At 43.3% G+C, this 23,104-nt stretch overlaps 1 protein-coding gene and 1 long non-coding RNA gene across 2 annotated transcripts in view; one reads left to right on the forward strand and one right to left on the reverse strand.

The window, feature by feature from the left end:
- Lrmda (leucine rich melanocyte differentiation associated) overlaps nt 1-20,009 on the forward strand; it is a 1,121,019-nt gene extending 1,101,010 nt beyond the window's left edge. The window contains exon 7 of the mRNA XM_045137137.1: nt 19,879-20,009. Within this exon, the coding sequence (XP_044993072.1) occupies nt 19,879-19,958 (80 nt within the window). The 3' untranslated portion in view covers nt 19,959-20,009. The remainder of the gene's footprint in view (nt 1-19,878) is intronic.
- LOC123455737 overlaps nt 1-23,104 on the reverse strand; it is a 58,720-nt gene that overhangs the window by 1,651 nt on the left and 33,965 nt on the right. Inside the window, exons 2-4 of the long non-coding RNA XR_006634108.1 lie at nt 12,529-12,635; nt 8,032-8,104; nt 2,451-2,714 (exon numbers count right to left, since the gene is read on the reverse strand). This is a non-coding gene — a long non-coding RNA (uncharacterized LOC123455737). The remainder of the gene's footprint in view (nt 1-2,450; nt 2,715-8,031; nt 8,105-12,528; nt 12,636-23,104) is intronic.

Below are 23,104 nucleotides of genomic sequence, written 5' to 3' on the forward strand. Positions count from 1 at the left end.
AGTAATAAGAAAATGCCGGGCTGTGCTGCGGTGGCCATGTGTAAGGGGATGTGATAAAGCAAAGCAGAGCACATGAAGAGACAACTGGAGACAATCTGGCTGTGGGGAATCATGGGTAAATTTAAGGTGAAGGAACATTTGCACTGGGACTTCTCTTCAGTAGTTCATTGTTTTGATCAGGGACCCAAAATCTAAAGAATGAATGACAAAGTTTTCATTGCTTTAGTTATCATGGGTTTTCTATTTACGTGTTTCTCAGAAGCAGTTGACATGCTTGTTATAATTTTCCTATGGAGTTGGTTTTACCCTGAACCAATTATTACTTCATGTTGGTTGTATTTTTTGTTGTTGTTTTGTTGTTGTTCATTGAATTAATTATTTTCCTCATCATAATCATAAATGAACATCTCTTCTAAAGAGAAGTGACCTTTGAAAGGGAGCCATAGAGCCCAGTAACAAACCAAGAAAAAGCATTTCTTGATAAAGGCAGGAGAAGGGGAAAACAAATATGAGAATACCAGGACCAATAAGAAAGTTATAAACATGGCATTGGGGAATTTTTTATCAAATTAATTCATCATGATTACTCACGATTTCCCCTAAGTGTGTTGGATCATGCCAGGCCACCTGAATCTTCTGATAAAACCAGGTTCCACTGGATTCCCTAACCTCTGGATAGCATGAGGAATGGTCTTTGTATAAATCCATGAATACCTTTTCTCACCTAAGTTGAACCTAGACCCTTGTTGTCTTAAGATCTGTTCTTATGCTGTTGCACTTGTAGTGGACGTGGAGTTAGTTGCTTTCACACCCAAGTTTGCCTCAAAGAACATCTGTTATCATCCACCAGCTTGTAGATTCATTGCCTTCATTAATTAGTAGAGGCTTTTAAGAAATTAGGATCTTTAAATTTTGGCCACTGACTTTTATTTATTTATTTTTTTACTTTTGAAAATTTTATTTATCTACAGAGAGAGAAAAAGAGAGAGAGAGAGAGAGAATGGGTGCATCAGGGCCTCCAGCTGCTGCAAAGGAAATCCAGACACATGTGCCACCTTGTACATCTGGTTTATGTGGGTCCTATGGAATCAAACCTGCGTCCTTTGGTTTTGCAGGCAAGCACCTTAACTGCTAAGCCATCTCTCTAGCTAGTGTCTTCTATTTTTAAACTAGATGGTATTTAATTGATTTGCTTATTACTGTTTGATCCTGAAACATAGCTCTAATGTGGCATTACCATTGGCATTATCAATGACTTAAGTATATTTAAGTATTTAGGCACAGCCTGGATGATCAGAATTATTCTAACATGGCTGTGTCATCAAGACTTTTGGCTCCAGGAATATGCTTATTAGAAGCATATGGTCAATTTAAAGAACAAAGTTTAATTTCAGATTTCAAAATAATCATTTATTCACATAGAGTTGCTGTTCACTATATGTTGGAATCAGTGCCAGGCCCTTGAGGAACTTTAGTGGGCAAATTTGGCCTCCTGCCCGCTGGAGCTTGGAATCTAGTGCACTCCTTCACTGATTAACCTGTGAATCCAGAGTATTGAATTTTGTGGCAGTGATGTAAGATTTGGGGATTCTGAAGGGGTCCCCAGAGTTTATGTACACCAGTTTTGGGTCCTGTCCTATTTTTCACAAAGAATTGATAAAAATCAACCCAAGAAGGCTAAGTTATGGATTATTAGGTTTATTTAGGGGGAAATCACAAATTGTGGGGTTGACTTAAGGGAAACTGGGGTCTAGGGCGAAGGCTAGCGCAGAGCCACAAGCGCGTGGGCGGTAGGACACACGTGCTCATGTGGAAAGCACACAGAGTTCAGGAGATCCACTTAAAGAAATGGAGGTTTCTCAGGGAAAGGCTGGAGCGGAGCAGCAAGCACGGGAGACAAAACCTAGGCGCCCGTGTAGGGGGACACAGCCTCCGCCCCGAGCCTCCCCGATGAAGAAAGTTCAGAGCACAAATGCTGATGGATTAAGGACGAAGAGCAGAGGGAAAATTCCAGAGCAAAGACAAGAAATTCAGGTGAGAAATGAGTAGTAAAGGGAGTCACACCCATGGCTACCCCGAGGTCAGAGAAACCACACAGGTAACAGGCTCAGAGTTGGAGAAAGAACCCGAGTGGAACAGCTGGAGTGTAAGGGAAATACGCGCAGGGTAGATTCAGAGACCAGAGGAAAATCACCCATGTAGCTGAAGTGAGAAGTTACCCCAAACTATGAAGCAGAGGCAAGCAGAAAATTACCCAGGCCGGTTGTTGGGGGACAAGGAAAACCAGGTGGATCCCTGTGACCAGAGTGCAGAGAGGCAGAGAAGGGGGGTGAGGGAAGCTGAAAAGATAGTCTGTAGAGTTGATGGAAAATGTATTCTTTTAAATTCGGGTATGTAAAGGGAAAGACCCAGTGCTTTGAAGATTTGAAGGGGCTTCAGGTCCAGCTCACCTGGATAGTGAAGGTATAGTGCTCATCTGTGGGCAGCAGGGGGCACTGCAACTGTTGTGGCTTAGACGCTGGTTCCATTCATGCCAGGGTGAGAGGTGGTGTTGGTTTCCTCTGGGCCTCGGTGCCTCAAAGGAGGGAGTGTCCTCCTGTTTCCCTTCCCCAGGCTCTGTGCCAGGCTATGTCTGGCCGAAACCTCCGTGCAGCAGTGTGTACTGTGCGTGCCATCCCATCCTCGCCTTACAGACATGCTGTTTCATGTGAAAGCTGAATATGCAAAGAAAAATCAGTTTAGGTATAGTAGCAGATTTCTAGTTGCCCATGAAAATCCGTACTTATTTATAATTTGGGGGGTAGCAACATAAAAAAATTTAGCAGAAGCTATGTGAGAAAGTTCATGACAAGGCTTATTTTTTTAATTATATATTAAATATGTGTGTGTGTACATATGTATATATGTATGTATTAGTGAGGAGAAAGAAGTTTACGTGTTACAAACAATTAGGTTGTTTCACTTTTAGGGCAGTGGTTCTTAAGGTGACCAAGCTCCCTGATGAACCACTGAACTAGAACTCAACTTTTACTTTTTCATGACATTTAGGATTTCTTTCCCCGCCGCCCCCCCCCCAAAAAAAAAAAAAAAGCTCTGGTCACTTTTGCTGTAGGAGGTGTTTAACTGCTGCTCTCTTGTGGCTTGACTCGGCCTTCGCATCTTGGCAAACATGGGTGGCGTTGTATGTGTTTCCGTAAAGTCCTGTTCTGAGGTCCGTGGTATTTCATCATGTTTTTGTTGGCAATGAGATGATTCACCTTTCGCTTCATGCAATGACCACTATATGGCCAGCCTCAAAAAGACTGTGTTTCAGGCTGGAGAGATGGACCAATGGTTAACAGTGCTTCCTTGCAAAGCCTGACAGCCTGAGTTCTATTCCCCAGCACACATGTAAATCCAGATGCACAAAGTGGTGCTTGCATCTAGAGTTCATCTGCAGTGGCAGGGGACCCTGACTAGCCCATAGTATCAGTCTCTCAAATAAATAAAAAAAAATTTAAAGTCTATGTTCCTTCGTTGTAACTAGTAATTAATCCAGAGAGTGACAGCCTAAGGTTATGTGACAATTCTTTTTCCCAGTAACCTTTCACCCAATAATCACAACATTCATTGATATAATTGTCTGAATTACAGCATTGCCTTATGGTTATTTTTCTGACTTGGCTATTCTTTCTATACTATCTGTCATTCTTTAAGAATTTTCTCTCTTCCTTTGCATTAATTTGTCAAAGAGTCCTTGTTTGATGAATTCTCATGGTTTTTGTATTTAGTGCATTAAATAGCTACTATCATTTTTCTTCTTGATATTTGAGTCATGCCAAATTTGACCAGAGAATCCCCTCTTCAACACTGTATATTCTTTTCCTGCTTCTGACACGATGAAATGTTCAAAGTTCACTTGGTCCATTTCCTTTGCCCCCACTTGCCTTGGCACTGGCTTCAAGGGTTTACATGGGTACTGAGGAATCAGACACAGGAAGGCTGGCTGGTTTTAACTGCTCAACCTTCTTTGTAGACTTCATTTAGTTAATTTATATATAGTATATATAACATATACAAATATGTTATATATAAGTATGATGATATTATGTAAAAATAAAAGAATATATATATATATATATATATATATATATATATATATATATATATATATATATATATTGTGTACTATGCAATTACAAAAAGAGACTTTTATGAGTCTTGGTTCTATCTGATCTCCCTGTTTCTACCCACCCACAACACATTCTTATTAGTCTATAATAAATTCTTAAGCTTTTTTTGAGAGTGTGCACCATGATTTTATATGGTTTAAAATTTTTATTTTCTTGGCGTGCCAGTGCCTACTGCCACTGTAAGTGAACACCAGATGCTTGCTCTACATTTTCTATTCAGCCTGTGTGGGTGGCTTAGGAATCGAACCTAGGTCGGCAGAGTTTACAGACAAGTGCCTTAAGCCATGGCACCATCTTCCCAGCCTTTTTGTATTATTTTTTGCTTCTTACCTCAATATCCTGGGAGTCACAATATCAATATTCATAAATGTCTTTTTGTCATTTTTTAAGTTAATTTTTTATTGACAGCTTCCATAAATATTAAAAGTACACCATGATCACATTCACCTCCCATCACCCTCCCTTACTGAAATGCTTTTAAAAAAAATTTTGTGTGTGTGTGTGTGTGTATGTATGTATATGTGTGTATGTGTATATATATATATATATATATATATATAGTATTCCTTCACTGCCCCCTCCAATTCCCTGAGAGCCCCTCCTCAGTAGGGTTCTTGGTGTTCACAGTTGGGAATTTAGGGCTGCACCTCAGGATGTTTTCACCCACCCTGTGGCTCTTAAAATCTTTGCACCCCCTCTTCTGCAACAGTCCCTGAGCCTTGGCAGGAGTGTTCTATTCTTTTTTTAAAAAAATGATGTTTTGTTTTGTTATTTTTACTTATTTATGAGCGACAGACAGAGAATGAGGGAGAGAGAGAATAGGTGCGCCAGGTCCTCCAGCCACTGCAAACAAATGCCATAGGCATGCGCCCCCCCCCCTTGTGCAGCTGGCTAACATGGGTCCTGGGGAATCGAGCCTCGAACCGAGGTCCTTAGGATTCACAGGCAAGCGCTTAACCGCTAAGCCATCTCTCCAGCCCAAGTGTGTTCTGTTGTTCATGGTGACTTTAGTGTATGTGTGTTGCTTCGTGGGCCACTTGAAAGGAGAAAGTACAGAGTGTCGTTGGTGCCCTTCTATGTTGTTTAACTTGTTGCTAGAGACCCGTATTTCATTTGAGTATTACACAACCAGAAAAGGAACACGTTGCAAGTAAAATGTCTTCATGGCACGCTTTCTGCCCACCTCCTCACCCCCTACAACATAACTCATCCTTTTCTGTGTTTGTATAACATTTGTATGTAACTCTATTATTGCTGCTTTTATCACAGTTGACTTTATTTGACAAGTCACCTCCCTTTCTGGCTAAGGAGTGCTTGAATAGAGTGTCTCTCCCACTTTTTTGTTTTTTAAATATATCAGTTATTGTGCCTGGCACATGCAGTTTTCCTACTTACTAATTTTGGCTTTAAATTCTATTAGATCTATTTGATAATATCTATTGTTTGAAAAGAAAAATAGCCTCAGATGGAGCTGGGAACTGCTTCTTAGAGAAGATATGGCAGGCAGGTCAGGTGGGGGCAGAGGATGCAGTGTTTTGATTTTGTTGGAGTCAATGCTCTAAGGAAGGTAAGAGGGGACATAAGGGCCACGATGCTTTGGAAGGAAAGCAGGATTAACCACAAAAAGGGGACAAGCGTGTCAATGATGTGAGTGAGAAAGTGCAGAAGGGACCATCTGCAGGGCTAAGACTCTGTGGGAAGTACTTCTCCAGAACTTTCTGGAACCTGAGGCCCACAGAGACAGTACAAGTTCTGTAAGTTATCACTAAGGGACAACGGGCTCCACCTGGGTCTTTTGGCTCCACCTTCTTTCCCTGAGTGGACATCATTGTCTTGTGAGTCTAGGAGAGCTCAGGCAGAGCCAGTAAGGACCAGCCTGGCCCACGCTGGGCTGAGGGCCAAGCGTCTCTGCGCAGAGGGCTTCCATGTTGAGCCACTAATGTCCCGGCTGAAGCAGCGGGCGGCTCTGCCTTCCCGACTCCTTCAGTCTAGCCAGCTGGGTTCTGGAGGTGCACCGCTTAGCCTCGGAGCACTGTTTAAATTTAAAACCAACAGAGAAGAGTGAGCCAGGGAGAGGCCCAGGCTGATGAAGTGCTGTCCGTGTGAAGGGGTTTCATCCTCTGCCCCATTTCTGCAGAAATCCTGAGAAATGAGAAGAGAATGGAGCAAAGTGGAAACAGATTAAAATTTATGTCAGAGAGCAAGATGTGGTGAAGAAAGTTCAGCTTTGACGGGGAATGAAGAATCGGGGGTGGGGGTTGGGGTCTGATTTGGCAAAACAAAGTCAGCATTGACACAGAACACACACAAAGTACACGCTCATCCGCTCACATGCGCACATCCCCTCACTTCTTGACGCTGATCTTCAGTGTAAGGACATAACTCTCTCATCTGCCAACTTATGCCATGCTTTTATTTTTATGAAAGGATGGTGGTAGGAGGGGAAAACCCTTCTTCAGGAAATTCAGTAGGAGGAAAATAAAAAAATTCCCAAGACATTGTCATGCATTACTGGCTATTTTTGGTGGTTAAGATAATTACTTGAAAAACAAAGAAGCCTTTCACAAAGCCTCTAAAACACAAAAGATTTAATAACATTTACATCTGTGTATCAGCCATGTCTGTAATGCGAGTCATGAATAACACATAAACCAGAGCAGGGAACGAACGGGAACAGACGTGCTCACACATCATTGAAAACCCACCCCACCCCATCGTCAGCAGAATCAAACACACAGCAGGAGTGATATAGTTATTGGAAATGAAAACATATTAATTATGTTCCTTACGGTCAGGGGATAGATGGTGGTAAGAGTCGCTGAACCTGTCCAAACCCTCTGTTGAAAAATCTGTACCCCAAGTATTTTATCAGCTACCCTGCATGCGTGAAGAAATGACAGAATGAGAGAGTGTGTGTGTGTGTGTGTGTGTGTGTGTGTGTGTGCATAGTCATCTTGTTTTACTGTTGATTAAATTTGCACTCGGGTCTCATTCTCATGCCCATACTGTGCTTAAGGTAGATCCTTGCTACAAGTGAGTGACTGAAAAAAAGAAAAAGATTTTGTAGTTGAGGAATATATTTCGAACACAATGCCTACATGACTTCCTGTGGAAATTCACCCCTGCTATAAGGCTGGCCAGGGAACACCCCTAACAACATTGGAGGGGGAAGATTCAGGTAACTGTCTGTGGCTCAAGTTCAGATCTCTAGATCTGTTTCCTTGACTCGGCGCGTTCCCGGGAATCTCCCAGGCATTCCTGCTGGCGTGAAGTTTCATTCGATGTGTGTTAATGTTTAAGCGGGGCTTCCAAGGTGGGCAGAAGCCACGTCCTTCCAGTAGGAATTTGCGCATTTACATGTTTGGGGTTTAAATGTTGTATTGCATCCTGGGCCTTTTAGGCAGTGCAGATTATGTATAATAGATGACCTGCATTTACAGAGATGTGTGCTATACAGATGTAAATGTTATTATAGCTTTTATATTTTATGTTCTTGTTGAAAGATCATTTTTTTTCTCTGAATAATATGGCTGTTCAATTTTTTTGGAGGGGAGGGGTTATCTTTAAAAGAGAATATGAAATGGGGATTACACATCATATATTTCTTAAAAGTAATTTGGAATTTTAGGGTCTGGGATTGGGGCTGATGGAGACACTGCTGTGATGAGATATAACCCCTGGAAAATAACAGCAGCCGCTCCTGCCCACATCTGCCTCGCCTCATAATTCACTTTCACATTGGATTATGCATGTCTGCATTCAGCGAGTCTATCTTCCCTTTAGGTATTATTTCAGCCCTTTGAGATAATAAGGAAAGTTTAATTGCGTTGTTAATTGATTTTTTGCACAACATTATTACCTTGATTGATTGCGGAGTTGATGAAAATGTTAGACACAGGCAGCGGAGTATCAGCCGGGCAAGGAGTGGGAGCCTTGTGGAGAATAGATAACCTTGATGTTAAGAGCTATATCCTTCAGATATGTCTTCCCCTGACATATTGATGGCCCTTGAAAAGGGAAAAGCTGATTGTATGCAGAATGCAATCATTAAACCCACTTCAGCTCACTGTTGATTAATTTGTTTTTTCCTGAAGGATCTAGTTATAGGGAAGGCCTTGCTTGTACCGACTTCAGCCATTTTCTAGGCCCCTGACTGTGCTTAACCCTCTGGGTGAAGAGGAGAAATGAGGCTGGGGTAGATGTGATGGGCAGACCGTCTCAGGGTGCACAGAAGTGGCTCTTTATGCCCACAAGGCATCTCCACCACCCCAGTGTTTACTCCTACCCTCTAATAACAGCTACAATGCCAATGCGACACCTGGGGTACATGAAGTGGTAACTTTAGTATGTCTAGGAAGGTTAATTCACACTACTGGTATCTGGAGAAGATCTATCTATCTATCTGTCTAAAACCAGGGTTCTTTTTAGAACGTGGACAAGCTTGCTGCTGTGGTGAGAGTTGGGTGTCCTTGATCTGTGTATGGAGTGTGTGAGTTCTGTCACTATAGCAGAGATCTATGAGAAGGTTTGTTTTGTGGGTTTCAATCCATAGTGCACTAGCCTGCCCTTCGTGGTGACAATAAACTGCTGGAGAAAGGGTTTATTTGGGCTCAAGGTTTTCAGTGTCGCAGGGAAGGTGTGACAGAGTCAAGCAGCTCCCACCATGCTGGGCCACAGAAAAAGGGTGTCTCATGTGTCACCGGGTTTTACTTTTCTTTCACTGGGCCCCGTTGCTGGCATCACGAGGCCCACATGCAGGGCAGGTCTCCCCCAGCCCAGCCGAGTGTGCTTTCCTACCATCCATCAGGTTGACAAGAGTAACCGTCACTCGCGGCTTCCTCCTTCTAAGCTTGACGACCTCTTGGGAGAACGGAGCCTGTAGCACATGGGCCTATAGGAAGGAGGCTTAAAAGGGAGAATCTAAAGATAGCTTAATACATTTTCAATTAATTCTCTCCAAGAAAAGTTGATTGAAAACGGTTCTCATTAGTACAATGAACAGAACCATTTTTATGGTACCAAAAAAAAAAAAAAAATCAGGTTGAGGAATTGGCTTAGTGATTGATTGATAGGACTTCTCCTGTCTTCCCCGCCACTCCATCCATCACTGTCTATCCCTAGACAGAGACTTAGAGAGGGCTGGCCTTCCGGAACTCATTCTAGAGCATCTCTGTCTTCTCGCAGGGGTGAGTCTCTGCTCCCTGTCATTTGAAGTTCAGTACTCACACAGTAGTCTGAGTTCCTTTGCGATTGCTCCCCCCTCCCCCAAAGGAGCGGTTATGTGGGATTCAGGACAGAATAGAAGTGGTTGCACGGCCCAGGACATGGTGACAGAATTCACTCTGAGTCTTTCTTCTCCTGAACTGGCACATGGGGAGTGTGATATCCACAGTCTTGGCCCTCAATTACCGTAATGGCTTATAATGAGATTTTGGCCAAGTAGCAGGTAGGTTATTACTTCCTGCTCAGCGTGGGCAATGGCTATGCTGTTAATTTGTGTTGCCGAATGTGGCTCAGAGCTGGGCATCAAACTGTCAGAGCCAGATGTATTCCATTAGGTGCGAGGCTCACATTGGCCCGTGGGCAATTCCACCCCCCCCCCATGTGGAGGGAGGCATGTTAACTCACCACGGGGTGAATCCTGAGAAATCCAAGCTAGCCAAATAAAACAGGTAATATCCCGAGCCATCAAAGTGGTACGTACCAGCGACAGATAGCACCTGGTACCACCTACTGCCACTAATGTCGCCCTCTGACTGAGACTGTTTCATTGACATGAAAAAAATATATACCTTTCTTAATATTGCTAGAAAGACTCTGGTGCCTTTGTTTACTGTTAATGAGGCTAAGCTTAATGAAGACCCTTGTAGTATACTTTAAATAAAGTAGTAGAAATTGATAAGAACAATGTGAGCTATATTATTTGTGATATACAGTTTCTTCCATTGATATATGCACACACATGTATATTTTTTGGAGTGGAGAAGCCATTGAAAATAGTTGGCAATAGAATTTCAATTGTGCAACAGTAAACTTTTGGATACTTTTGTATTGTAATTAGGTCTCACATCAGCATTTGCCATCCAGACTGAGGGAAAGATGATGGCATCTCCAGCACCTGGACTATTGTTTGGGTTCTGATGGAGGGATGTTGGGCCATTGCGTCTAAGCAGAAAACCCTTTCTCTAGTTCTTACAGAGTTTGAATTATGGAAAACCCAGTTGTTTCTGGGTCTACTTAATTTTATTTCAGTTTCTTTTTTATAGCTTGAATTTTTTTTTTTTTAAGCAACTTGTCTTTATTTCCAATGACTCTCCTGAGAACTTTCAGCCTATGGAAGCAGAAAGAACTGTGGATATTTCCCCTGCTTTTGATGTGTGCTTTCTAATAAGCACATATCTGAGCTCCAAAGTGAATTTCTGCCAACGCTCCTGATCACACTCTGCAGGAAGACCCCCGCTGCTCATAGAAGGTTCTGTCAGTTTAGCAGCAGCCTAAAGAAAGACATTCTGGACATATTTTCCTCCTGTATACTTTATGTAAGTCAGGGTATGCAGGTTCATTTCTAGTCTACTGGTCCCTAGAAGTATCTTATTTTCTCCTGTTAATATAACCATCATATCTTATAGATTTAAGCCTTTTTTTCCCCTTGCTCTTGGGTTAAAACCCAGGACTTCACACATGCTAGGCAAGAGCTCTACCTAACACTTTCCTGGTATTTAATTATTTTAATACTATTTCTTTTCTGACTGCTCTTGGGGATGGCTTAGCAGTTAGCATGCTTGCCTGCAAAGCCTAGGGACCCACGTAAGCCAGATGCACATGTGTCTGGAATTCCTTTGTGCACCCATTCTTTCTCTCAAATAAATAAGACAATCTTACTGTATAATTATGGTATTCCCTAGGTTTCAGTGGGAAAGCTGTTGCCTCAGTTCTTTTAGAGTTCATGTGAACCGAAGACCTTGAGCAACATTCAATTCAGTTTCATCACCTCAGATAAGCTTGCTTCCTCCCCGGAAACACTCGGTTGTCACTGTGGTGGATTGAGTGGCCTTCTGCTCATTGAACAGTATCTAAAAATCTGAGTTGCAGGGGCAGGGAGATGACTTGGTGGTTAAAAGTGGTCTCACAGGCTGCCAGTCCAGCTTTAATTCTCTTGGAGTTGTTTGCAGAGACAAAAGGCCTTGGTGCACCTATACTTTCTCTCTCCCTCCTTGCAACCCAAACAAATTGTATATATGTGTGTGTGTGTATACACACACAATCAAAGTTTCTAATTAGCCATGAGTTAATACTTTAATTAACTGGGTCACAACCTTCCCCCAGTGGCTAGTCAACCCCATGACTGCTGCACTGAGGAAACGTCAGATAAAAGGGGGGTGAACCATGTTACTTGCTTCACTGACCATTTGAGAGGGAAGATACAGAGTGGGTTTTAGGCAAGGAATGCCTCAGAGGGATAGAGCCACAATTTGAGTGTATTGATCTAAGTTTTATACATTTATATATGATGGAGAGAGAGAATGAGTGCGCCAGGGCCTCCAGCCACTGCAAACGAACTCTTAGACACATGGGTCCTTTGGCTTTGCAGGCATATGCCTTAACAGGCAAGCCATCCCCTTCAGTCCTATTGATCTGATTTTTAACTTTAGAAAAGCAAAATGACAATGCTAGCAACTCCATGACATTGGATGTCTTTTCTTAGGGGGGAGGAGGGCAGTTTATTAACTTGTATCTGCTTTACATTTATGAATTTAATTAGGACCACTCACAGTAAAGAAAATCACTTTCTGAAACTGAGGCAGAAGAGATCAAAAAGTATTTATGGGGGAGGCCTCTAAGTAGCCACATTCTCAGACAGCCTTCAGCTCAGATGGGGTAAACATGACATATTGATCATTACAGAACCTATAATTGGTGACCACAAGCACAGTGTGGCTTTAATGGCCCTTGCAGAATAGTTGCTTCCTTTAAAAAAAAAAAAAAAAAAAAAAAAAAAAAGCTCCTGCTTTTTCCTAAATTCATGCTGCCCTCTAGTGGCCACACTTCTGACTTCCAAAGTTTTTAAAAAAAGTCTAAAAGATAAATGTAGAGCTAATGGGCATGGTGAAGGGGGAGATTTTTCTCTTTCTTGACTGAGTCCCTCAGTCAAAAAGATTGAAAAAGAAACATGAAGTCGTCTCCCTTGGTCACTGTCCATTTTCAGTGGTGGCCTGGTTGATGGTCCATCCATCATGAGAGGCGCATCTCTTGACTCTCAGCTGACCTGCATCCCATCTCGCATGCACTTTGGAATTCAGCCCATAGCAAGTCCATTACACCCTGCTTAGGTGACAGACACTGGGAATGTACTTACTGCATACCAGCGTGGCAGCTCGCATCTTCTTCTGTGAAGAATTAGCTCAGAATGAGCCCAACTTGTGTTGCTGGTGATCTTCGAGGTTCTCGGGAGACCTCTGGTTCCTGTGAACAGAATTGAACCTATCAATAATACAGTTGAAAACTAAGCTATAAAAACAAAACTTCCATTCCTGTCCTAAAGGGAGCGATGCCTCCTACTGTCATCTCAGGGAGACCAATTGCAACCTCATTTTCCTCCTCTGTACATGACAAACTAAATTCTGTCCGAACTCGAAGGGAAATTTAGCATGCTGTGTATAAGCTGACAGATTAGAGGGCAAGTAAATTGTTGTTTAGGGTGTCAAGAGCAAAGACTACTGGTCACAGTTTTAGAAGGAACAAAAAACGTAACCTGGGAATAAACGATGAATAAAACTTGGCCCACTAAGATTTCAAAATTTATTCTTGAGGAGAGGCCTTGCTGGAGTGAGAGAACACTATGACTTTGGGATGTTGTCTCTTCTGTTTCTAATAGGGTCCTGTCCAATGGAAACGCAATGTGCACAGAGATAAGAGCCAATTGCATTGGTGATGTTCAGAATAGGAAAACGCTGAGGCCACCTTGGCTCTGAGGTCTTGCTTACTCCACACTTCCCCTCACGTTAAAAAGGGAATGAAGAAAGCATTGGCATGAAAGAAAACCCATGATGGCTTCTCTCTCTAGTACTTGCCTATGGTGACAACAGTGCCAGTTACCTGGTTGTTGTTGTTGTTTAAATGGAGAACTTTAATATATGGACATATAATAATTGAATTGTGTTCTTGTCTCATTATTTTTTGTACCCTCAGTCTGCACCTAATGCTTCCTTGATGTGGAGGGGAATTCACATGGCCCTGTCAGGCTTGGGTGGGCCATAGCATCTGCAGCTCTAGGGCCTAGTTCCAGGAAGGGAAAATCTGCCCTATGCCTTCCTCCTCTGAACTGACAAACCTTATTTTTGGCTGTCTAGTGTATTTTGCAAAGCTCTACACTATCACAAGTCAACCTGTCTGTCCAAGCACATTCTTGCAGACACAAAGGTGATGCCTGGCCTCTGTCCGAGAAGGTTCCTCCATCTACTCTCTCAGTGGTAGACAGTTCAGCAGCCCCCTTCGAGAGCTTTCTCATCAGCTTTCTTCCAGCATGCAGACGTGTCCTAGCTCTTGAATAGGTAGTCATTTTGTGGGGCTTTTATTTTTGTGCCCTGTAGTGCTTATAGGCAACAGCACGATCCGAGACCCCGCTGAAAGAGTGAGCTAAAATGAATCTGTTCTCTGAGTCAGTTGATTATCTCATGAGGTTATAGTGGAGAAGCAGGAGGCAGGCACTGTTTAGCAAGGACGATATGCCCTCCCCAACTATGGTAAAGACATTTTGGGGGTCAGCAAGCATCATGATGACGTCCTTACCATCTAAGGTGGGGGACAAACAGAGCTGGCATAAAGAAAGGACTTTGTCTCCTTCCAGAAAATAACACCTCCCACCAGGATTCCTTTCCATTTTGCCTTGCAGAGGGAGGAGGCTGTAATCCTACAGACCAGCCAACACCAGCTGATGACTGATCACATGGCTGACCTGGGCCTTGCTTCAGCCCCTTCTCAAGACCATGAAACCATGGTGTTTATTTCTTTCTTATTTTACTCTGCAAACGCCAGAGCAGTCCTTTCTGGGGACTGCCCCATTCCCATCTATGATGTTTACAGGTCTCAAGGCAAGGTGATAACATACACTCCTCTCCCAGTTAGATGCTATGATTGCTGTTTTCTCAACAACATGAAACCAGCACTAGGATTTAGGAAATGAGATTTTGCTTTCTGTCACTCTGCCCCCTTCTATAATAAACAGATATTCAAACTGTATACATTTTTGAAATGCTTCAAGTCTGATTGCTCAGCGGAAATTCCTAACTTTGTGGATGATGTTTAAGAATACATGTGTATACACTCACACACGTGTGTGTGTATATACATACACACACTCATATACATACATATACATACATATATATATATGGACATTTATTAGATATTCATTGGGCACCTCCTCTGTACTATGCACTGTTTTGTTGACTGGGTATTAGAAATGGAAGAAGGAGAGAGAATATCCTAGGGGTAATATGTATGGTGTCCTACAGAAACATTATTCTAGAAACTTCCACAGTAGCCCAAAAGGATTCTACTGCCACCCTTTTCTTCCTGATCATAGGCTCATCCACTTGCTCCCCTTCTTTCCTCCTACATCAGAAACCTCTGTCCCACACAGGTCTAGATGCCATCATGGAGTAAGAGCCACCTGGCCAGGATCTGCTGACATTCATGACAATGATATTTAAAATGACAATTGCCGGGCTGGAGTGATGGCTTAGTGGTTAAGGCATTTGCCTGCAAAGCCAAAGGACCCAGGTTCGATTTTCCAGGGCCCATGTTAGCCAGATGCAAAAGGGGGTTCCCGGGTTCATTTGCAGTGGCTGGAGGCCCTGGTGCACCCATTCTCTGTTAATTAAATAAGTAAATCAAATGACAGTTGCCCAAAGGAAACATAATAAAGTTGATATTTCATTTTCCTATTTTGCAAATATGAATTTTTGGTCCAACCTGGACTCTTCCATATTTGTATGTGAAGTTTTATTTTTCACTACTAAAACATGAGCACAGACCCTTTAAGTCAAAGTCTCAGCCCTTCATATTCAACAACCTCGAAGCTTATGTCAAAGCTAGTGAGATACAGTACACTTCTAGCTATAGGAGGCACACATAGCCAGGAAGCCCTGCCTTGCAGAAATCAGACGCCTATAGACCCCAGGCTCTATCATAGAAATTTGAGCCATGTGGGTTTCAAACCTGACTTACTCCAAATCAAATTATTTATCAACTGACCATTGGCTCCACATTGGACGCATGTGTAAATACTGAATCATCTGTTTCACATCTGAAATGAACCTACATTCTCAGTTTTGTCCTCACTTACAAATGGGAAAAAGAAGGTCAAGAGACCATTAACATCAGCGCTAGACTGAAATACAGATCTCCTCTGCCCCATTACAAAAAAAAAAAAAGATGGTGGTAAGTGAGAGGCCATGCTAAACTTGTGGGTTGTGTAAGAACCCCATTCCCTGAAGGTTCCTCCAGCTAATTCTTTGGAACCATCCAGACCTCTACAGGATTGTATCCCAGAAGAGAGACTGATTCCCACCCCTTAGACAGTCCCAAGGTCATAACTTAACCTGAATAATTATAACATCCATTCCAGAAGGGGGAAACATTGAAAAGATAAAGGGCCTCTTTAAAACAGATTCTCCCCAACACATTTTTTTCATAATTATAGCTTTAAGAGCTTATGGTGATGGGAAAGCTGGCTACTTAAGAAAAATTAGGAGTCTCATTTGGCAGGAGAGGATTCCCAGGGGGACAGTATGCTGTCATTTTTCAGGCCCCTGGAAAAAAAAGAACCCACACACAGACATCTGCACGTCGGCCTGATGCACGGCAAAACTGCTTCACTCATTATGGCCAAAGCCAGATATTTTAATTAAAAACACTACACATGCCATTAAATGTGTCGTTCCCCTTCCAGCTCAGAGATGGTAGAGTTTGAGGAGATACAAACAAGTGAATCCACTGCAGATGTGCAGAAGCCACGGCCTGCCCACCGAGTCACAACCAGCGGCTCCCCAGACTACACCTCCCTGTGAGAATGCCATTTTCCAGCAAACTTCTCCCTCTTCAGATTGCATTGTGCATGACAGCTGAGGAGGGTTGGGGGGAAAATGGCCTATGAATAACCTTCTTGATAAAAGAGCTCTGGCCATACATCCATGGGATTGCACTGGGCCGTTTCTTATTATAGAAGTAGATCTGGCACAAAAGCCACATATAGGAAGTCCATGCCTCCACTGAGCGCTCACATAGGAAACACTGGACTCCTTTAAGCTGCTAGTAGGTAACTCCCATGCAATAAGATCAGCTGATGCAATGGTCACAAGCCTGAGCAACTCTCCACCCCTGCCAGCAGCTGAGTTTCCTTTTAAGCTGCAAGTGCCCGTCCTTTAGGATTTACTTCAAGGTGACAGCTCACCACACATCAGGCCCTCTGATCACCTCAAGTAGGCCAGCTAGCCATGGAAATGAGTGCTGCCTCCTACAGAGCCCAGGTTCAGATTGAGGTTGTCCATAGGCCCCAGTGACTCCCTGGCTGCCAGAAATTTCACAGTTACAAGGTGTTTTGGGGGGCAGTGGGGGATTGAGATAAGGTCTCACTGTAGCTCAGGCTGACCTGGAATTCACTATGTTGTCTCAGGGTGGCCTCGAACTCACAGTGATTCTCCTACCTCTGCCTCCTAAGTGCTAGGGTTAAAGGTATGCGCCACCATGCAGGCTTTTGGACTCACTCTGGGAGAAGCATTCTACTTCAGTGGGAGCAGAAGATGGGCGTGCTAGGGAGTGATGTCAGCTTGCGTTAAAGCCCAGACGCCGCTGCTCCAGTGTCCTTGGCATCACAGGGCGCTGGTATCTCTGTCAGCATCTCTGTTTTCTGTCAGGGCGCACAATCCTGGGTCTGTCTCTAGCCCTGACAGTGTCTTTTCACATCAGGTTATTGCCAGCCCACAGACCAAGCTGGCTCCCCAGTACACAGCCCCTTTGTTTGAAGTCTGCCCTTTTGTCATTAATGTACTTGATGTCTATTTAAATCTGACAGTGAGTGTGGTATCTGTTTTCCCATCAAGAGATCATTGACAATATTAATACCTCATGTCCTTGCCTCATGTTCCAAGTGCTGACACCTAGCTACAGTCTCCTGCATTCATCAAACAGCTCTCTCTCTCACCAGCATGTCTATAAACATTCATGCTTCCAGGCCCAAAGAAACAAGCAGGCCTTATAAAGGATTTCTGCCAATGCCAAGCATAGAGAAGGTGGTCTGGGAACATGGCTCAGAAACCACCCTGGCCTGGGTTCCAGGAGCACTGTTTCCATCTGCTTGCATGTAGACGCGCCTCTCGTGGAGAGAGAGAGAAGAGAAAAGAAACGGGATCAGTAAGCACATAGGAGAGCTTCCCGGAGAGCATGCAACAGCCGTAGTGGTCAGGGGTGTGTAAGCACGCCTGACCTCTAGTGCTTTTGGCTCAAGAGAAAGACTGTGTTCTTTATGATGCCTGACAGTCCTGGCCATTTCTTTTTATAAAAATCCATGCTGTCCTAGTGCCTCAGAAGGAAACTCACATCCTCTGGGCCCATCCTTCCAAATTCTTGAGGAATTACTTGAATCAACCATGCTTAAAGACCCCCACCCCCTACACTATCAACCAGGCCTCTAGAGGAAGCAGAAGCAGAACCAGATGAGCTCATCCTACAGACCATAGGGAATCTCGTATTGGTGACAATATTTAGCCCATGCCGGGGTATACCACAATCCACACAATAAAGAAAACAGCTCAGAGCCAGTAACTAAAAGAATGGTTTAGGTCTCAGGAAGGGTCTTAGTGAGGTTTCATTCAAACTCGATATTTCAAGGAATCAGACCAATGTTGAAAACCAGAAATCGTTGTCTGGGGGGGCCAAGGACAAAGCCAAGGCAAGTGGGAAAAGTGATCCACAGTAAAGTCACTCATGGGATCACGGCAGGAAGTAATGGGAGGCAGCCACATAGCAATGCCACACCGCCCCTCCTCCAACTCAGACAGACCCTAACCCAGCAACTTCCCGCTTTTGGCCCCGGCCATCAAATCAGGGAGCATTTGTACCATCCTTAAATCAAACTAAAATGTTCTTAGAGAAAATTTTTTTAAGAACAATCTTAAAATTTCTGTTATGGAGAAATAGCTCCTTTAGAGTCACAAAAATATTTACTACTGAAAACATCTGATGTGAAAATGCTGGCTAGATTCAAGTGCTAATTTATCCCAAATTAACAAAGAATGCAGCTTGTTGATTTCACACTACCATATGGATGGAACAATCCTGCATAAAGGTAGCTATTTTCACAGGCTCAAGAATGAGTGTTTTCTGGACATTTCTTTGCTTCCCCCCCCCCCTTTAGTTATGCACTTCAGATATTTCAGTCCCATTAGTACTAAGAAAATGTATACAAATGAAGTTTGAGCCTTTCTAAAATTAGGTTAAAAAAAAGGTGGCAAAATGAAATCATGTTTTATTGGGAAAAAAAAAAACCTGACTTTTCTTAATAATCCTAAAAGCCTTTCATAATAACCATGGCAGGAGACTCTTTATAGGTAATTATCTTGCAGAGTGTGGGAATCATACTCCAGGCCTTGAACATGATAGGCAAGTACTCTACCACTATGCTCTATTCTAACCATTGTTTTTATTTATTTTTTTGGGGGGGGAGGAATACTTTTACTTATTTTATAAACAGAGAGAGAGAAAAAAAAAAAAAATGAATGGCTTCTCCAGGGCCTCCTGATGTTGCCAGCGACTGCCGTATGGATGGATGCACCATTTTGTGCATCTGGTAATTATGGGGGGACTGGGGAATGGAACCTATGCCGGCACACCAGCAGGTTTTGCAAGCAAACACTTAACCACTGATCCATCTCCCCAGCCCAGGTTGTTTTTTTTTTTTTTGAGGTACAGCCTTACTATGTAGCCCAGGCTGCCCTCAAACCCACCATCATCCTGCCTCCATACCCAGTGCTTTGGGTATTAACATATAATAATTAGTAGATTAAAAGTACTTACCCTAGTCTAGTAGTATGTTATATAATCTGATATCCTATGGTCTTCATGTAGAAGACCCAACTTACATAAGTCAAATCAAAGTGAAAATCTCACGCATTCTAAATTGGGCAGTGAGTTTAGTCAGTCTGCCTGTCAGAGGGGACATCGGATATCAAAAGCATAGGCGACTTTAAATGTGATTTGTTTTTTAATCAACACTAGCCCTCTGCTTTTAATCATCTAACATGTGCTTGAGGTCCCCCTGGATCTAGACATTTTTCTCTAGAAGTCAACAATATTGATTCCCAAGAAAGTACTTCAAAATAGTTACACTCTGAGATGATGGCACATCTTTTGCTTGGGTTCCATCCACCTTTTACATTCTTAGAAACTCAACTCAGGATAATCTGGAGACAGGAAAAGTTTGTGTTTTTGCCAAGTGAGAAAAGTCCCTAAAATGAAGAAATCATGCCCAAATCACGTTATTCCTAGCAACCTATACTTAATAGTGACATGTCAACTCCAAAGGTAAAATTCATTGTCCTCTGGGCCTTAATCTATTCCAGCAGATTGGTGATCACACTCCTTATCTGTTTCACAACCCCCGTATTTCTGGACTACACTAATCATGCCTCCTTATTTCTGTTCACAGGTGTCCTGGGGAAGTGTCGCTACGTCTACTATGGGAAAAACTCAGAGGGTAACAGATTTATCCGAGATGACCAGCTCTGAAGCCAAGTTCAGCATGCCTTAGCTCATTTTGTGAAAATAAAAAAGAATGAATAAAAGGGAAAGGAATAAAGTAAAATGAAGGAAAACCAGCGGCCTGCACTGTGTCTCTGTGAGAAGGCTGTGGCTTCTGCTTGTGGAACCTTGTGCTGACGGTGCCATGGCCTGTCAACATCATCCCGCTGCCTTAGACTGAGTGGTCACAGAGAGAGTGACATGATTGCCCTTAAGCAGGTCTCATCCACAAGGGTGACAGACAGCCACGGTGAAGCACCAGGGCTGACAGCGTGAACACCATGATAGATTGCCTGGTCCCTTCACTGCTCACAGGGGAGCAGAGGTCACACCTGGGGCCTCCCTGAGCATGCTCAGTGGCTGCAGTCTCAGGAGAGAGGCCTGTCTTCAGCTTGCCTACCGAATCAGGTCCTCTCTTGTCTTCACAGGGTAGGTTCATTTGTAGTGGCGCGATCACAGGGCAGGGGAGGGACGCTTTCCCTGTGTCCCTTTATTCTTTCTATTCAAACACTGGCAGAGCCCTCCCTGACATTTCAACAGCATCGCGCATGGGCGATACATTTCCACTCACAATATTTCAAAAACCACAAGGGCTAACCTCTCTGCCAGGCCCTATCTGTAGGCCACTTTCACGTCACAATTCCTGAATGAGAGTACATAGTTCTTCATGAATCCCTGACCCAGCAAGACCTGGCTTTGCCTGATTGTATTTGGTTCCAAAATCCACTTCTGGCCCGGAACGGAATGCACACTGAACCCTCTTCCCCAGTACCGGGGTCGCACGGCACTAGAGGTCCTTATCCCCTCACACACACGCTCAGTCATGCCTATGGCTCCATTTGTGCTTGAACCTGCCTTGCTCCATTGGGTGCTATTGAAATGCAGGGAGGTGTTGATAGAGTGACGGGTCAGAAGGTTGAAAAACGAAAACAGAAAATACCCGCCAGACCAAATGGTGTTAGAAAGCACAGACCTTTCTAATTTTCTAGTTTTCTCGGGGCCTCTTGGAAGCTAGATCTATGCCATTGTAAATCTTTGGCCCCTGTTCTAGGGCTCCAGTCCCAACCGTGTCAAGCCGGAGTGACTGTCATTTCATTTAACATATACTGGTACACAGGTCAAATCATTCTAGATGGTATTTGAAAGACTGTTTGCCCTTGACATGATATCATTTATTTTTGCTTCCTGCATTACACCAAGTGTGCGTTGTCCTGGGCTTTCCTCACAGAAGGACCGCAAAGCCGTAAAGAGAATCCCTCCAAGTGATGGGTTCCTGGTGCGTCCAGTGTAGGTATTGTCAAGTACGCAGGAGCCCGGAATCCCTCAGCTGCCTGACAAGAAGGTTCTATCTCAGCTCTCGTTTGGTTACGTAGCCTCTGGCCTACCAAGTCAACACGGTCCTGAAATGACCCATATCGAGGCTGGCAGGGGTCCTGCAGGGAGATTACGCAAGCTTTGTTGAGAGCCGCTCAGAGCAAGAAATGTTAGAATCCTCAAGACCATTAATAACCAGAGAGTTGTCTGTGCTTGCCTTCGCCTCTCCAATCCACTCCTAACAAGAGCCAAGTACTTGGTTTCCTGTTTGATCTACCAAACAGCACCAGGCGAATGCTTTGAATTAGCTTTGCCGGGTCCCACCCTGTTTCTTTGTTTAGATGCATCAGCACATCGGGCCCATGGTATATTATGGGCAGTAAGGCTCCGCACAAGGGCAGCTAGACTAGTCTGATGTCATATCCAATCGAAGGGCACATATATCTTTGTCTTTATAAAAGGCTTTAACCCTGCCTCAAACAATAAAAAAGCACTTGTGAACTGACCACAGAATTTTTCCATCTTTATTTTTCTTACTTGTTTACTTTTCTTAATGTCAGAACCATTTGTATCATGAGCAGGAATGTCTCCCTCAATGTGAGCTTTGGAAGCAAAATAATAATAATTTTGGAGTGAGTTATTGACCACGTTGTTTCCCTCACGTTGGGTTGTTTGTTCCTTTTCAGAATGGTGTAATAGCTTCAATTAAGATTCGTTTTAATTATAGTTTAGATGAAGACCATAACCGTGGCATAGCCATCTTACTGATGGGATTACGGTGAGATCTGTTTCTCTAAAGCAGAGATCATGGTAATGAGTGAGTGTGGGGATGCCTACAAGCCCACTTTTTGGCAAGCAGGACCTGCTGTGCTAGACCTGGACTTTGGTCTAAATTGGCAGTGGGGGAACTCCTGTTAGATGTTTATCTTAAATCTCTTGGAATTTCCCAAACCTTATTTTCAACATAGAAAATTACAAGGTAATAAATTCAACCAGAGCTCAGCCAAGACCCACACCCTGTTTACACCTCTTTCTTCCTTTCACTCTAATCCATGGAGCTTTTTCCTGAGCCATCATGTTCCCAGACACCTCTATGCCCCCTCCCAGAGAACCCTGGACGCTGAGATGCACCATGCTCTGGAGTCCTCTGTGGCCTCAGCAATGCCGGGGCAACTCTCTCTCTCTCCTAAGTAACATAATTTTATAGAACAATTTGTCCTAGGGGAATAATGTTGTAGATGGTGGGAGATCCTATTAAAAGAACAACTATTGCAATCAGTTGCTTTTTACTTTTTACCAGCCTTGCTCATAAACCCTCCATCTGTTTGTCGCTTTAAATAGAAGCACAATATTAGAGATTATCACTTGATCAGGCTGCATGTCTCTGCTGTATGTTTTCATATATTGGTGGATACTAAGGAATGAAAGAAAGCAAACTACAGACTCTAGATATATGTGTGTGAGTGTGTGTTTCCAACAGGGTGTGTTGCATGTTTTCAAGGGAAAATGTCTGTCTTGCTGTTTCTAAGAGATAACCTGGCTGCCTTTCTGTTCTTTGCCAATATACACATCAAAAACAGTGCAGAAGGCTCTTTTCTCTAGAACACTAACAGTACTCAGAACCTGTTTACTTTCAAGGGCAGTCTACATCAGACCTGCATTTCTGCCCAATGCTCAGGGAGGGCACAACAGGGCCCATGGCAATTCTTCTGTAGTTCCCATCTGGTGTAGTGGAAACGATGTGACCCTTCACTGCCTGTTCAATCCCATTATGTTTCCAAGACGCCAACTAGACTGAAAATCGATGGTACTGTTACTTG

This window comes from Jaculus jaculus, chromosome 18 (assembly GCF_020740685.1).
Source record: "Jaculus jaculus isolate mJacJac1 chromosome 18, mJacJac1.mat.Y.cur, whole genome shotgun sequence".
Classification (NCBI taxonomy): domain Eukaryota; kingdom Metazoa; phylum Chordata; class Mammalia; order Rodentia; family Dipodidae; genus Jaculus; species Jaculus jaculus.